We start from the raw sequence: 16421 nt of genomic DNA, 5'->3' as shown, positions 1-16421 counted from the left end.
CTCTCACTGATGCTTCCTGATCTTGAAGAAGAAAGAGCCTTCAGTCTTACTTGCCTTTAAAGTGGAGGTGCCCAAGGTAAACGAGCTAATGTTTATCAAGTGCTCTGCTCCCCAGAGGAGATGCTGGATACAACACAGGTGTGGTCGTGGTTCACTCCAGGCCAACCCCAGGGTAGCTGGGAAGAGCTTCCTATTACTAGGGGCTTCCTCGCAACTGGAACTCAAAGCAGTGAGGAGGTGCCCTTCACCACAGGTCCCTGTATGGCCTGACACTTACTGCCAACACTAAGATAACAAAAGGTAACCGGGTTCTACTATGCCTTGGTAACATACGGAATCCCTTCCAGGATTGTTTTCTTCTCAAACAAAACAAATTCTGAAAGCAATCCAAACAACTGACCCAAAGCTGTCACTGGCCATCACAAAGCCCTGTCGGTGCACTCCATGTTTCCACAGCAACTGTTTGTAGAAGGGCCACCAGAAACCAAACCTGGCAGAGTGACCAGGAGCAAGCCTACGGTAGAATTCAAAATGTAGGGTGTACACACTCAGAAATGAGGGGAAATAAGAGTCTTCTTGAAAGACTTATTCCCCAGGTCCATCCTAAGTAAAAACAACCTCAAAAAGCCGCTAAGCAAAGGGCAGGGCATGAGATGTCCCAAAGCTGGCCCCTTCATTTCTGGGGTTTTTCCAACACTGATCATGAACTGTGAACAAAGCCAGGAGCTGGCCCTTCAGCAGAGCGATGTTCTACCCCAGAGACATACCCCACAGACAACTAGGAAGAACCTGGGTGAACGCTGTAGAGAACCTGGACTTGCACAAAAGGTCAAGGGCAGTATGTTAGAGGAGTTAGATGATTCCAAGAGATTTCAAAAAAAGAGGCAAGAAACTCCTCTCCATCCATCTTACACACTTTTTGAAAAAGTAATCTTACCAGCAAATTGTACTTAGACTTATAGGCTGAAAGTGTTCAAAGGTATTTCAGACAGGAAGTCTATAATCAACTGTTTGGGGGTTTGCAAGAAATGGGCAAATCAGCGTTACAGATTTACAGTCAAGTGAAAACACTAATTTCATTAAATAATTATTTGTACGGATTATATTTAAAACAGTCCTTTTCAGAAACAAAAAATTCAGGACATTTCATTCTCAAGAATCTAATAAGTAAAGACTATTTTCACTTTACCAAGAAAAATACCAAGAGAAGACACGAGAGTCACACTATGTGTAATACTGAACCTGTTCCCTAGCTTAGACAGGGCTGGCTCCAACCAGCAAAAGTCCTGGAACATGCTGTTTTGTAAATAATATTTGTGCTACAAATGCTGTATAAGGTAAAGCACAACTGCAATTAAAATACATTATTCTAAAAGTAGGAGTATAAAACCTTGACAAGACCAAATGCAAAGATAACCATACTTCTTTAAGTTAAAATTCTTAGTAAGAAATAAAAGAAAACCCTAGTAAGTGTTTTTGTGAACTGTAATAAATACTGAATATTTTGACAGGAAAGGACTCAGTGGAATAGGGCTTGAAGACTCCAAGGGAGCAGAATGAAGAGACTGAGGTGGAACAGGGAGCAGTTCCTGGGAGGCGGGGCCCCGCTCTGGATGGCACCAGCATATGCTGCTGAAACAGGTAACAAGGAGAACAAGGAAGCAGCTTGGCGACAAGTTACTAAAGGTGATGGCTTGGTGGCAGGATCAAGAGTGTGAGCTTCAGTACACGGGCACAGAGCAGGAGCACGCTCTATGTGGGATTTGAGGAAGGGGAGTCTGAAGATCCACAGAGCTGATGAGATGAGAGACTGGTGGTTAAGAAGCTGCTGGTGCAATCATCTGTGTGAGAACTTGGAAAATTTAGGCCTTGGATCAAATCAGGCTGTGGAAATAGAAAGCGGAGACCATTGAGTAATAATTCTGTATTAAAATAAAACTCCAGGGCTGGGGTTGTGACTCAGTAGTAGAGCACTTGCCTAGTATGGGTGGCGCCCTGGGTTCGATTCTCAGCACCGCATATAAATAAATAAATTAAATAAAGGTCCATAAACAACTAAAAATTAAAAAAAAAAAAATAAATAAATAAATAAAATGAAATAAAACAAAACTCCATGCTGGGCACAGTGTTATGCACCTGTAGTCCCACAGATTAAAGAGGTTGAGGTGCAAGAACTGCCAAGTTCGAGGCCAGCCTCAGCATCTTACTAGACCCTGCCTCAAAAAAAGGGGTAGGGATGTGGCTCAGTGGTGAAGTGCTCCTGGGTTCAATCCCCAGTACCAAAAAGAGAGAGAGAGACAGAATACATTCACAAGAGAATTCTCCCTAGTTAGCAAAGGTGCACTGACATAAGCCTTAGCTGCTGAGAATGGAGATGTAAATTGCTACAAACCATTATGAATTATTAGAAAGTTTATACATTCGACTAAGGAATACCCCTCCCAAGAACCTATTTTAAAGACAGTAAGCAAAACTTTAACAGGAATATGTTCACTGCACATTGCCTAAAGAGAAAGAAACAAAAGTAACCTAAATGTCTAATAATGAATATTCCATAATAGAATCTTATGTTACCAAAAATGCATTAAAAAATATTAAATGGCATTCAAATGTTTATAATACAAAGTTAATTGGAAAAAATATTCAAACATATGTATGTATCTGTATAGATATTCACATATAAAACTGAAATACACAGGAGATTTATTTCTGTACCTTTCAATTTTTCTTTCATAAGTATGTATTATTTTTATTATAGAGGAAAAGATACTGTCTGTAAGAAAAAGGTGACAGGTACCTGAGTATTAAACAGGCAGAACTCTAAGAACAAACTGACTGAATACACTGATAGGAATTCAAAGCTATTTTTGAGTCTAAGATTTTTACAGTTAGAAGAATGGTATAAGCTGGGCGCAGTGGCGCACACCTGTGATCCCAGTGGCTCAGGAGGCTGAGACAAGAGGATAGAGAGTTTAAAGTCAGCCTCAGCAAAAGTGAGGTACTAAGCAACTAACTCAGTGAGACCCTGTCTCTAAATAAAATACAAAAAAATAGGGCTGGGGATGTGGCTCAGTGGTCAAGAACGCCTGAGTTTAATCCTGGGTACTCCCCTACCCCATCAAAAATCGAATGGTATAACTGTAAGAGCACTTTTGAGTATTCCATGATTCACACTAAAATGTGAATAACTGATAGGCAAAATTTTTCTATATAGATTATCTCTTTTACAAAAGAAATGAGAAAAAAGCTATTTTTTTTTTAAGAAAGAAAGTTCTAAATTTTTAAAGTTAACACCCCCTCCCCAATTTTAGTTTGAGGAGCTCTGCGTACTTTGGCATATTATTCCCATCTATATCAAAAGCCTTGCTGACTTCTTAAAAACAGTGACAGGGAGCTACATCCCTAAATAAATACGTCACTTCTACTACTTGCTCTTTAACTTGGGCAAGTTACTTAATTGCTCCATGCCTTAGTATTCTTATCATAAAATACAGATAATGTCAACTACCTCACTGGATTCCTTTAAGGCCTGAGTGAAAATGTTCATCAAGGGCTTAGTGCAAGGCCTGACATACAGCTAATGCTCAAAAAGTGGTGATGATGTGATGATTCTAGGCCATTCACGTGGATCAGAAGCAGGGTGGCAGAATGAGGGTGGATAAATCAGAGCAAAGGATGTTTCACTTAGAACTGGTCTACATATTTTAGCAATCTAGTGTTGGCTCGGTGATCATCATGGGAAACATATTAATAATATGTATGAATGACTAAGCTAGATTAAGGTGGAAGACAGCTACTGCCTAACCATTTGTAAGTTACTTGTGATTAATACAGTAGCTATAAGATGCTATATTTAGAAAGTCAACAATAACATAAGAAAACTTAAAACAACAAATCCGTAAGAGAAACATTTACATTCACTTTAGAGAATATGAAATATCCCTTTGAGAAAAAAAGAGAACCTATCATCCTTTGAAGAAATGCTGAGAATGTGACTGCAGAAATGAGAACTATTGTCAAGAAGCCCCATTTGGGGGAAGGATTTATCTGTTCGGCATCTACAATCTCTTCCTAGAGGATGTGCTTTTATCACTCTACCTCCTGCTTGGAACCAAGGATTCAATTTGACAATGCAAATTCTCTAGAATATAAGAGGCTGAACAGCAGCAAATTGGGAAAAAGAAGAAACAACAGTAGTGCTTTCTTTTCAATTTTAAAACTCTGGTCCAAGTCTCAGGCCTGAACTTGAGAACATTTCCTTTGTCCTTTCTGCGGCTCCTGGAGGAAGGCCCCAGCCTCCTGACTGGCTGGGCGCCATCTTTAATGATGATATATGGGGGTCCTTTCCCCTCAGCACTGCTGGGGGGTCAAACACATGACACCGCCCGCCTGAGTATCAACAAGCGAATTATAAACTGTGTCAATCCGAGTTAATGCAAAGCTGTAATCCTCTTTAACAAGAGATCAAATCACTGCCATGAGTTATGTTCGTTCTGTAATCTGATAAGGAAGAGGGAACCACTAATAAAAGAGTAATGGGAGCCTTTAATGATGCTGGTAAAAGGTAACACCAGTTAAAACATCGCTCTTGTTCCTGCTGATTAGATCAATGTTGCATATTTGCCCAGACTTGTTTCACCTGTCAGAATAACCTGTGTCTTTTTAGGAGATAAGAAGTCTCACAGAAAACATCTGTATTTTAGCCATTCTTGCCTGAGAGTTTTTAACTAATGATAATGCTCTATGAAGGTATTTCTAGGGTTGGTGTTAGATGTGCTTTGCAATGCTGAGCAAGCTACACCAGAATATTCCACCATGAGCAGTGTGCCCATCTTTCAAACAGAGGCGAAGCAGGCAAGGGGACTAAGGATGGTTTCAGCAGTCTCTGGGCCACTAACTGGGGGGAAAGAGTGTCACCAGTAGAGTGGCAGAATATGCCCATATGTAGGGTGCAGTCCCATATACAAAAATGGCAAGCCAAAGACAAATTGCCTGTACAAATTCTATTATACCAAGGCACCTCAAGAACAACGTGGCAGTGATGTTGACAAAGCACTTTACAAGACCGGATTACATTTGTACATTTCTTTTCTAAAACTCCAGATGTAAAACAATAATACATTTGGTGCTTAGTACGTATCAAAGGATCCTCTCCTTGTTCTTTTTTAATGCCAGCAGTTTTATGAAAGGAGTGGGAAGGGTAGGTTCTATTTCTGGGGAGAGAATGGGTGCTCAAATTAAAATCCTTCCTGTTCCCATTGAGAATTTAAGTTGTTAGCAAAGGAATGGAGCACCTCTAAAATGTTCCTGTTGCTACCATTTTTGGAATAAGGGAAAAAACTGCATAGAAAAATACAATAACCTACATATTTAATGGACAGTCCCAGAATCAAGTTTCTCTGACAACCCTCCGTGAGGCAGCAGTTAGTTCAAGGTAAACCTCAATTTTCTCTGGCACACATTTAGCTGGCTGCCATCACTAAGACCACACCAGCAGAGCAAGTGGCTACACTGGGGTCCCTTTCCCAAATCTTTGCCAGTGGCCAGGTTCAAGGAACAGTCTGTCTGTCTCACAGGTCTTACCCAGCACTGCTTCTCCCGCGTATCACACCAGCATTTGCCTATCTGCCTGCCATGTGACTTCAAGAAGCCCCATTTGGGGGAATGACAAAGAACTCACTTCCTTAAAAGACTGCCTCAGAAGGTTTTTCAAAAACAGACAGAAATCAGTTGATTATTTCTCTCACCCCCAGTTCTTCACTATGTGTGAACCATAGTAGGAGATTGTCTGCATTTTTACAGGAAACTCCCTTTGGTCTAAAAGGGCCCTGCAGAGCCCTGGGGGTTTCACACTATGTAGCGTAAGCTGTTTCTAAAATGCCCTTGATAAGCTTAGAATAACTTCAACATAGATGTGAATGGTAACCTGTACATCATGGAGTGATATAGTGATCTGCTTCTCATGGTGACAATGTTCAGAGGGCTCCCCTACCGGGGAGGTGTCAAACCTTCTCTCCTTCCTAGCCCTCTACTAACTGTCTTTACAGAATCACAGTATTCCTTGTCTCTTGGTAAAGATGACTCTGGAGCTGAGCTGCCCAGTGCCAAGAGTACCAAGGATTTAGCAAAGTCAATGATAATTTTTAGGCTCATGGTAGCTTCCTCCCTTTTAAGTAAAAGTATGACAATGGGCAAAGTGGGATTTCTTTGGTTTTCTCTCAATGCTGGGAATGTTCATTAGTCAGGCAACAAAACTCACCTATCTCCTAATAGGTGACGAGGACAGATCTATCAGGCCAGGACATATAAAGGGGTCAGGAGTACATGAGACTTTCACTAACAAAAGAGATCTGAAAGCATTTAAGCCAGTACCCAAAGTATACCTAGAAGAAAATGCTCCCGGAGGGAAATTTGGTAACACAGGACTCATCTGGGCTACTTTGCATTTAAAAAGGTTTTTTTTTTTTTTTTTTTTTTTTTTTTAAATAGATCACTTGAAGAGAAAAACTCCCAGCGTTGGAAAATAATTTGTTATCAGCAAACACTAACTAAATAGATAGGTAACACTACACAGAGCACACACGGGAGAGGCAAAGTGAAGACGCCCTGCCCTTAAAGACCCTTTTAAAGACGGCACTTCTCCTCCTCTCCCTCTCGTACTGAGAGCTGTGCTCCAGTTTCAATTCAGTTCAACAAAGTACAAGTTTATGGAGCTCAAACTGGACAAGAGACATGGGAGATTGAAGGATGAGCATTGGGCCCCCCAGAAACCAATGGGCATTAATCTAATTTAGGCATATTTGTGGAAAAATAAAAACTTGAACCAAGGAACAACTAAGGAAAACAGGAGGGCTCTCTCTCCAAGCAAGGTAAGCTAGAACCACAGGGGAAGCTGCTTCTGGGAACAAGAAATCAAAAGGACAGAAGATTTTATCTTACCTATATTTTACCACAATTAAAAGGGGAGGAGCCTTACAAAGGAGCAGCTAGGTATTAAAAGCCAGTATTGTACAGAAATCATGGGATAGAGAGCTTTCATTTATATACTTCAATAAAGAAATACAGAACCTCCCTGCTGCCTTTCTATATTTTATATATGTAATTGTTAAAAAGAAAACATTTTTCTGTTGAAATAAAGTAATACATGCTTATTGTAAAAAATTTCAAACACTACAGAAATACATATAATAGAAGGTAAAATGTGTCTTTTATTCTACCCACCTAGTAATAAACATGCCAAGAGTTTGGTGTTGTTGCTCCAGAGCTTCTTACTTTTTTAATGACAACTAATATGAATGCATTCTCATGGAAAAAGATTAGAAAAAGCCAAATAGAAGTGTTAAACATGAAACATTGCTGGGCATGGTGGTGCACAGCAGTAATGCCAGAGGCTTGGGAGGCTGAGGCAGGTGAACTGTGAGTTCAAAGCCAGCCTCAGCAACTTAGCAAGGTCCTAAGCAACTCACAGACCCTGTATCTAAATAAAATATAAAAAGGAGCTGGAGATGTGGCTCAGTGGTTAAGTGCCTCTGGGTTCAACTCCCAGTACCAAAACCAAAAAACAACAAAAAGTAAACCATAAAACATTGAAAATCTGTGTTCACCCCATTCCTCATCTCATGCTCTTCCTAAGTAAACACCCCTAACATCATGATATGCAGCCTCCTAGGTGTTTCCCCAAGCATTCAGTGTGATATATATATATATATATATATATATATATATATATATATATGAATATATATATATATATATATGCACACATATATATATCTGTTGTATATTTATCTTAAAAATGTAATAGATGGGGTTGGGGGTTGTGGCTCTGTGGTAGAGCGCTTGCCTAGCATGTGTGAGGTCCTGGGTTCAAACCTCAGCACCACATTAAAAAAAGAAACAAAAGAATATAAAGGTATTGAGCCCATCTACAACAAAAAAATATTAAAAAAAAAAAAAAAAGAAAGAACATATTGCAATCACTGTTTCTTTTCCCAGGTAACAAAAGTTCCTGGAGATCATCCATGGCAGGATAGATGTTGTTTTCAAGGCACTGTTTCTATTTTTTCCCCCGACACCTACAGATTTGGCATCCCTAATCTGAAAATCTGAAAAATTTAAAGTGCCAACATAACACTCCAATAGTTTTAGATTTTGGAGATTGCTTAGGGCCTTGCTAAGCTGACCAGGCTGGCCTCAAACTTTGCAATCCTCCTGCTTCAGTCTCCCAAGTTGCTAGGATTACAGGTGTGCATGACCACACCTGGCTTCATTGTACAGTTTTATTTCATCCTTTAACTATTGCTTACTTTCATCAAATGATTTTACTGTGATTTATTTAATCCTTTATTGATGGTCATTTGGATTATCTTCTTTTTCATTATTCTGAACAATATTGCAATAAAGATTCTTGGTACAATAGCTATTGCCTTAGGTCGATTTCTAAGAAGTAGGGATTTTTTGCGGGGGCGAGTTAACAGATAACCTTCCAAAAGGATTCTGCCAATCACATTTCCTACAAGAGGTCATGAAAGTGCATTCCCTCACACCATCAATACTGCAGATTACTATTTTTAAAAATATTTTCTAACTTAATAAGGAAAACATGAAATCTCATTTTAATTTGCATGTCTTTTGATTAATTTGCTATTTGAGATTTTTATTTTATGATTGTTAAGTCTGATTGCTGACATGCTTTCCCTATTATAATTCTTTTATTTATTTATTTTCTGGTGCTGGGTTGGACCCTAGGGCCTTGGGCACACTAAGCTGTACCACTGAGCGACATACTTCCAGCCTCTATATTCTTACTGAGATATTAAGATATTTGTAAAACTCGATACATATGTAGAGAAATATATCATCTATTCAACTTCTTTGTTCCAGTTTATTTTTACCTCAAGAATGATTGCTAATTATCACTGCTTATGATCATCAGAATAGACCAGATCAACTATGAGTACTATAGCTGGATCTTAGCTCTTTCTGTTTCTAGCAACAAAACTTCTAAGGCCAATTTATTCTAAAATCCCCCCAAAATTATCTAGCCGTTTTCGAATATCAACATTACCCTGGTGTATTCACTGTTGTGTGCATTATTGTTCTTTGTTGCTGTTTTATGCCTTCATATTAGCAAAATATGAAATTCTGTGAAGAAAAAAAATGCTTTGATCTTTAAAAAAAAAAAAAAAAACCACCCCCCCCCCTTCTGTAGCAGGAAACAAACTGCTTGTTCTTGAGAACTTTCCCATCAAGAATTTAGTAGAAGCAGGTATACTTCTATCATTTTGATGTTTTTGCTAATGTTTCCAAACAATGTACTTTGAAATCAGAATCACTTCTTATCGTTTTCAAATACTTCTGATGCTCTTCATCACATTAGTGATTAGAAATGAGGTGTAATTCCCCAACCCCTGCCCGCAAGAGCTAAGTAGGATCTTACTGTTAGTTGAAGGGAGTTCTGCCCTAACTCATGGATTGTGAAGAATGAACTGCTGTTGGGTCTGATTGACTGTTGATGGATTGTGGTGTGGTGTATCCGGAGGCTATTGAATGCAACTTACAATGCTTAATAAGAATCTTTATTCTTTTAGTATAAAAAAAAAAAGAAAGAAAGAAAAAACTTCTAAGGCCAGAAGGTATTGGTACTTTAAGCAAAAATTAGGCAGTGGTACCTTGCCCTGCTTTGTTAGTGGAACGAATCTATTATAGTCAGTCCTTTGTGTCCATGGGTTCTGCATCCACACATTCAGCCAACCTTGGGTGGAAAATATTCAGAAAAGGACTGCATGTGTTCTGAGCACATATAGATCTTTCTTTGTCATTATTCTCTAAACAATATAGTGGTGATATGGATGTAGGCTTCTCTATGCTTAGGAAACACAATGGGAACGGAGTGCACCACCTTGGTAAACCAAATGCTCAGTTCTCCAACTACAACACTATTATTAAATTCCTTGTTAATGGCTAAACCAGCTAGAGAACAATGCTGATAAACAACAATCATCCCACAAAGGATAGCCTTTTTCTCCCCCATAAATTCAGAATGCAACAGGGCTGCTATCCGATGAACACATTGCTAACCCCCTTTCCCTTGCCACTCTACCTGACCTGGCAATGGAACACAGTTCTGGCCAAGGAAATACAAGAATCACTTTGCTGGAGGGAATTCTGGAGGAGTTTTCACTTTTAAACAAACAAAATGTCAAAGATATGGCTGGCACTATTCTTTTGTATTCTTCTTGCCTTTGATATGTATTTAATGGCTGAAGTAGAAGCAGCCATCTTAGGACCATGGGAAAAATAAGAGAAGTTGGCCCTAACATCAAAGAGAAGAGAAAGCCATTGCCAACAACCACACCTAGAATGATTCCATTAGAAAAATACAATCTTATTTGCTTATGCCACTGTGGTCAGGTTTTCTTTCTTATAGACCAAGCCCCAAATCATACTAAATGGTACAGTAATTTTCAAATAATTTTATGTCTGGCATATAATAGGCCCTCAAAAATGATGAATAAATATAAGATTTTGAAAAGCTAAGTACCTCTGGGGTATTAGGTGATATTAAAACTCCAAGAATGGGCTGGGGAGATAGCCCAGTTGGTAAAGTGCTTGCCTTGCAAGCACAGAGCCCTGGGTTCGATCCCCAGCACCACAAAACAAAACAAAACAAAAAAACTCCAAGAATGACAGAAACTTAATTTCTAAATGATTGAGAAGTACTGTAATTCAAAACCAATTACTAGCTGGGTATGGTGTCACAAGCCTGTAGGCCCAGCTACTCAGGAGGCTGAGGCAGTAATATCCCAAGTTTGAGGTCAGTCCAGGCAACTTAATAAGACTGTTTCAAAATAAAATAAACAGGACTGGGGGTGTAGCTCAAAGGTGCTTAGCATGTACATGGCCCTGGGTTCAATCTCCAGTACTTGGAAAAAAAAAAAAAAAGGAAAGAAAGATGTCACTAATATTTAAGCCAGATTTATTTTATATCTGGGATAATAATGTAACCTTAAAGGGTTTGGTTTAACTTCAAACATGTAGTTCTTTTCTTATTGATGTAATTTTTTTTATGCCATCCTGGTAGGGAATCTAAAATGTACTTACTTTATTCTGTAATTTTTAAATAGACTGGACCCAGAGGGGGGAAAACCCTAGCCCTACTCAAGTGCTCATTTCCAAAGTGCAGGGGAACATATGAGGTCATAAAGACAGATATAAAGGTACTCAGAACCACCCATAAGCTGCTTTATACTCAAAGCACTAAACAAACCAAAATGAAAAATAACAATTGTGTTTGCCTAAACTTATAGATCTATCTCTTTTCAAGCATAGGGGAGAAAAATCTGATGAGATATGATGGCAAACTAAAGACTCTCAAGCAAAAAGCAGATACATAGTTTAAGGTTAAATAAAGCTGGCAAAAGCCACATGTGCCTACTTATGACCAGTAATCTCACTTGGTAGATAATTATGCTTAAAAATGTCTACCATGGCATTAATTACAACAATTAAAAGCAATTTAAATGTCCCAACAGTCTGTGGGTGACTAAATATAAAAATACTATGTAGTCATTTTAAATTATTTTAATGACAGGAAAATGCTCACCATATATAAAATATTTATAGTAGAATATAATTTCAATTATATAAAAAAAGAAAAATAAGAATATTTTGAAAAGGAGCTCAGACACAGAAGAAATAATCTGAGATGTTAAGAGTAGTCATCCTGTGTGTTTGTGTATGTGGACTCACACGTTTCTAGTTCCATGTGCTAAGAGGGCCTGGAAACAAAAATTGTCAGTTCCAGCATCCCTGGAACCCAGCTCTTGGTTTCTAAAAATCATTATCTACTGAAAAGGGGGCAGGGGGTGCTCCTTGGAGAAAGATTCCAGGACTGGCACAGGGAATCTTGTGGACTTTGAACATCTTGTGCCAGAGAGTAAGGACATACTCAAAGAATGATTGGAGATACATCAAAAGGCACAAGCAGCTTACAGAGGCTTCCATTCATCTGGGACAATTTTAGCATCTAAATAAATATAACTCATCGAATAAAACTGGAAAGCATAAATCCATATTGTTAAAAAAGAATCAACAAGGGCTGGAGTTGTAGCTCAGCAGTAGAGCACTTGCCTAGCACATGTGAAGCAATGGGTTCAATCTTCAGCAGCAGATAAAAATAAATAAATAAAGGTATTGCATCCATCTACAACTTACAAAAAAAAAGAATCAACAAATGGTACATAAATGTGGGAAAAGTGAAGCCTTGCATTATGGTAGAATGCAATTCATAAATTTATAAATTATTTTTCATTTGTTCTTTATAGATATAAATGACAGCTGAGTATATTTTGACATATCATACATAAATTTTTTTTTTTTGGGGGGTGCTGGGGATTGAACCCAGGGCCTTGTGCTTGCAAGGGAAGGACTCTACCAACTGAGCTATCTCCCCAGCCCCATAAATTATTCTTTAAAAAATGATTACCAAAGAGGTTACTTCTGAATTATAATAAGTTCTGTATTTTCCTGTATGTATTTTGATTGTTTCACTTTATAAAATAAGCATGTACCTCTTTTGTAAAAACCCTCTAACCCTCAAAAGAAGTCTCAACAAACACAACAGATGCACATCTCTACAGCAATCTCTAGAGCCACTCTAAAAAGAGAGCTATACATAAAACCCTTGATGCATGCACACATGCTATCATGACCCTGTGGCCTAGAAAAGAGCTCAGATGTCCTAGGCAGATGGACTAAACTTAAATAAACAAACAAATACATAAATAAATAAATAACCTAGCAGCAAAAACAAACAGCCACTAGAGGCAGCATTAAGGTGTATGGAAATTTTTGATTTGGCTTTACAGTAATTATGGGAGTGAAGAGATGTGACAAGGACCCTTCCTATGATGCCAATGACAAATGGTTAACTGATAAGAAGAAACAAGAGGGTGACAGGCTGTAGAACAGGTCAATATCAGGCTGTCATGAAACCATTTGAGACATATAATTAATCTCTTACTCACCTGGCATCATCATTCATTGTAGTGTGGTCAATAGGTGCCATGAAGCTTAAGAGTTTGCTAAGGACGTGAAACCTAAACAAAGCAGAAAACAAACAGGCAGCAGCATTAGTAACTATTAACCTAGCAAAGGAAACATTCTATGAGTTAACATACTCCAGAAATGATAATAGGGATATTTGGTTCCAGAGAGGAATAGGGAAAAATTCACGGGCACTTGCCATGCACAACTATATTTTTCCCTTTTTCTTTAATGGCTCAGGAAAAAAAAAAGTCTGATAACAGTACACTGTAAATGACAATGGTTCAGCACAGATCCATTTATATCACAGCCCTAAAAGAGCAGATACACTTGTGCCTTTCAGCAATATACAAACCCTCAAACATCATTCCAGACAAAAGTCAATGAGGACTTGACTTCCCCATTTTCCTCCTCTAAGTACATCTTAATCATTTCTCAGTGTCATTAAAGCTACCTGATGGCAATAGCACAGGCAGTGGGATAACTCCTGAAGGCAATACTCACCAGAACCATCACTGGTTCCCTGAGTGAGAAAAGGCCCCTAAGACTCATACCACCATCTCCATGCACTGGCTCCATGCACCAGGTCTTTCATTTCCCCATCTTTAAATTAGGGAGCACAAGTAAGGTCAGAACACGTCAGAATCAAAGATCTTTAACAGAGGTGTTATGGAAGTTTATTACTTATACTTCCCACCAATAGAAAAGGAATAAGCGACTGCTATGACCTTATGCAGATCAAATTACACCAAAGAGAATTCAATAAGGTTTCCCTTACTATTCATCAGAATGGAAGAGGCTTATGTGACTATCTAAATATATGCATACACATATATAAAATAAAATGCTAACCAAAACCCTTCTACTTGGGCAAAACACTATCCATAAACAAAAATATAATAAATATTTTCACATGCATAATGTTTTATGGTTTCAGAAATGTTTTTTGTTGGGGTGGGAATGGTAACCAGGGATTGAACTCAGGGGCACTCAACCACTGAGACACATCCCCAGACCTATTTTGTATTCTCTTATTTAGAGACAGGGTCTCACTGAGTTGTTTAGCACCTTGCTGATGCTGAGGCTGGCTTTGAACTCATGATCCTCCGGTCTCAGCCTCCTGAGTCACTCAGATTACAGGCGTGCGCCACCACGCTCAGCTTCAGAAACATTTTAACACATACCAAATAATTCAGTTCTCTACTGTACCATTCTCAACTAAGTCTTCCAAATTTCATTTCTGAACTAATGCATTTAACAAAGGCCCCAGACCTAATCCCCATTACTGCCAAAATAAATAAATAAATAAAATAATAGTGTTATAATTCTGTTCAGTCCAATGGATCAGAAAAAGTATAAATTCACTATAGAAAATCTGGGGGGAAGACACACTTCCTTCACCTGCAGACAATCGTTATAGTTAGTTGTGTTTGTTTTACATACAGATCCTTTTACACATATGCACACACACATACTTTCATATTCTTTTTTTCTCTTAGCATTATCCCCTAAACAGTATCTGAATGGCTACATACAACTCCAGAAGTGGAAGTACCATGAAATAGTTCTGAATATTTATACTGCTTCCAATTTTTCACTTTTTATAAGGGAAAAAACACCAAAAACTCTAAGCTATCTTCTAGTTTTAAAAATTAACATATACCAAAAAAGTAATATGTAATTCTTAGACCAAGATTCCAAATACAGAAATGTATAGAAAACTGAAAAGTTTCCTATAATCCTATCCTGAAGAAATAACCATTTTAATAATTTAAATAATAATTAAAAATGTTACTTTGGTTGTAGCACAAAACCATATAGCATACTCCACTCTTTTTTCATAATTTCAGAGTATTCCATTTTGTTAATATAACTTATTTTTTTCTCCTATAGATGGGCATTTATATCACCACTGCTCGCTCGATCTATCTATCTATCTATCTATCTATCTATCTATCTATTTTTGGTACCAGAGATGAACCCAGAAACCCAGAGGCACTGTACCACTGAGCCACATCCCCAGCCCTATTTTATTTTTTATTTTGAAGCAGGTCCTTGCTAAGTTGCTTAAGGCCTCGCTAAGTTGCTGAAGCTGGCCTTGAACTTGTGATTCTCCTGCCTTAGCCTCCCGAGTCGCTGGGACTACAGGCCTGTACAACCATAACTGCCTAGCCTCTGCTCTTTTAAAAACATTAAACAATGTCAAAGTGAGGAGTCTTAAACATAAATTATTGTATGCTACATCTTGTATTTCTATGAAATAAATTTTGAGATGTAAAACTGCTAAATTAAAATGTATGCATATGTAAAATTAAAAGACAGCCAAAATAACCTTCCAAAGGTTGTGTCAATGTATAAGACCATAAATACTTATATAACCTCTTAATTTAAATAAAGCATAAATGCTGGTAATTAAATAAAATTTTCAGCTGGACATGGTAGCTTGTGCCTAGCTACTCAGGAGGCTGAGGTGAGAGGTTTATTTGAAGTCAAGGCCAATCTTAGCCACATCATAAGACCCTGCCTCAAAAGAATCCCAAAATAAACAAATAATATATATATATGTAAAGTGACTGGGGATGTAGCTCACAGGTGGAGCACTTGCCTGTAAGAGGTCCTGGGTTCAATACCCTGTATTAGGAAAAAAGTAATTTTTTTTTTTTTTTAACATCCTTGGGTTTCACTAAACTTTCATGTCCATCTGAAAAAATGAATACTTATTCTCAGCTATGTTCAAAGACAGGTTTAATATGCTTTCTGGATAAAGTCATGGAGTGCTACTCTGTAGTTGTACAGTCTAATACTGTCACCATTAATCATATAACACTACTTAGCATCTGAGTTGTGGCTACTCTGAATTAAGAGACACTGTAATTTTAAGACAAATATCAGATTTTGAAGATCTTTGGCAAAGGGTGTAATGCATATCATTAATAACGTTTAAAATCATAAATTATTTAAATCATTTTTGGTACACTGGGTTAAATGAATCATTATTAAAATTAAGTTAGCCTGTTTTTACTTTTTTAAAGTGGCAATTAGAACATTTAAAATTATGTAAGACACACTTTTGCTGAATTGCACTCCTCTAGAATACCTTTACACTTAAACACAATATATTTAAGAACTATTAACTACGTGATGAAGGACAGGTTTTAAGAAGTAATCAGATTAAAGACAATTTAGTAATGTGTACTTATGTAAGGTATTTCATCTGTTCTCAGTGCTGCCAAGGATGGGTGCATGTTTTGGTATTAGAATACCTTTTACCAACCAAGCTAAGAAAACATAAATGTGATTTTGTTGTGGAAGAACAGACCAACACGATAAAACATTCTTGCATAAATACAGGTTCTCACACACACTAGGCACGT

The 16421-nt window shown here is 37.9% G+C and overlaps 1 protein-coding gene across 1 annotated transcript in view; it reads right to left on the bottom strand.

Annotated features, from left to right (window-relative positions):
* Positions 1–16421, bottom strand: part of Aatf (apoptosis antagonizing transcription factor) — a 104060-nt gene that overhangs the window by 11023 nt on the left and 76616 nt on the right. The window contains exon 11 of the mRNA XM_047547463.1: positions 13029–13100. Within this exon, the coding sequence (XP_047403419.1) occupies positions 13029–13100 (72 nt within the window). The remainder of the gene's footprint in view (positions 1–13028; positions 13101–16421) is intronic.

Source organism: Sciurus carolinensis, chromosome 3 (genome assembly GCF_902686445.1).
Source record: "Sciurus carolinensis chromosome 3, mSciCar1.2, whole genome shotgun sequence".
NCBI classification, from domain to species: Eukaryota; Metazoa; Chordata; class Mammalia; order Rodentia; family Sciuridae; genus Sciurus; species Sciurus carolinensis.
Note: the sequence above shows the minus strand (reverse complement) of the source record. Positions and strands in the feature narration are given on the sequence as shown.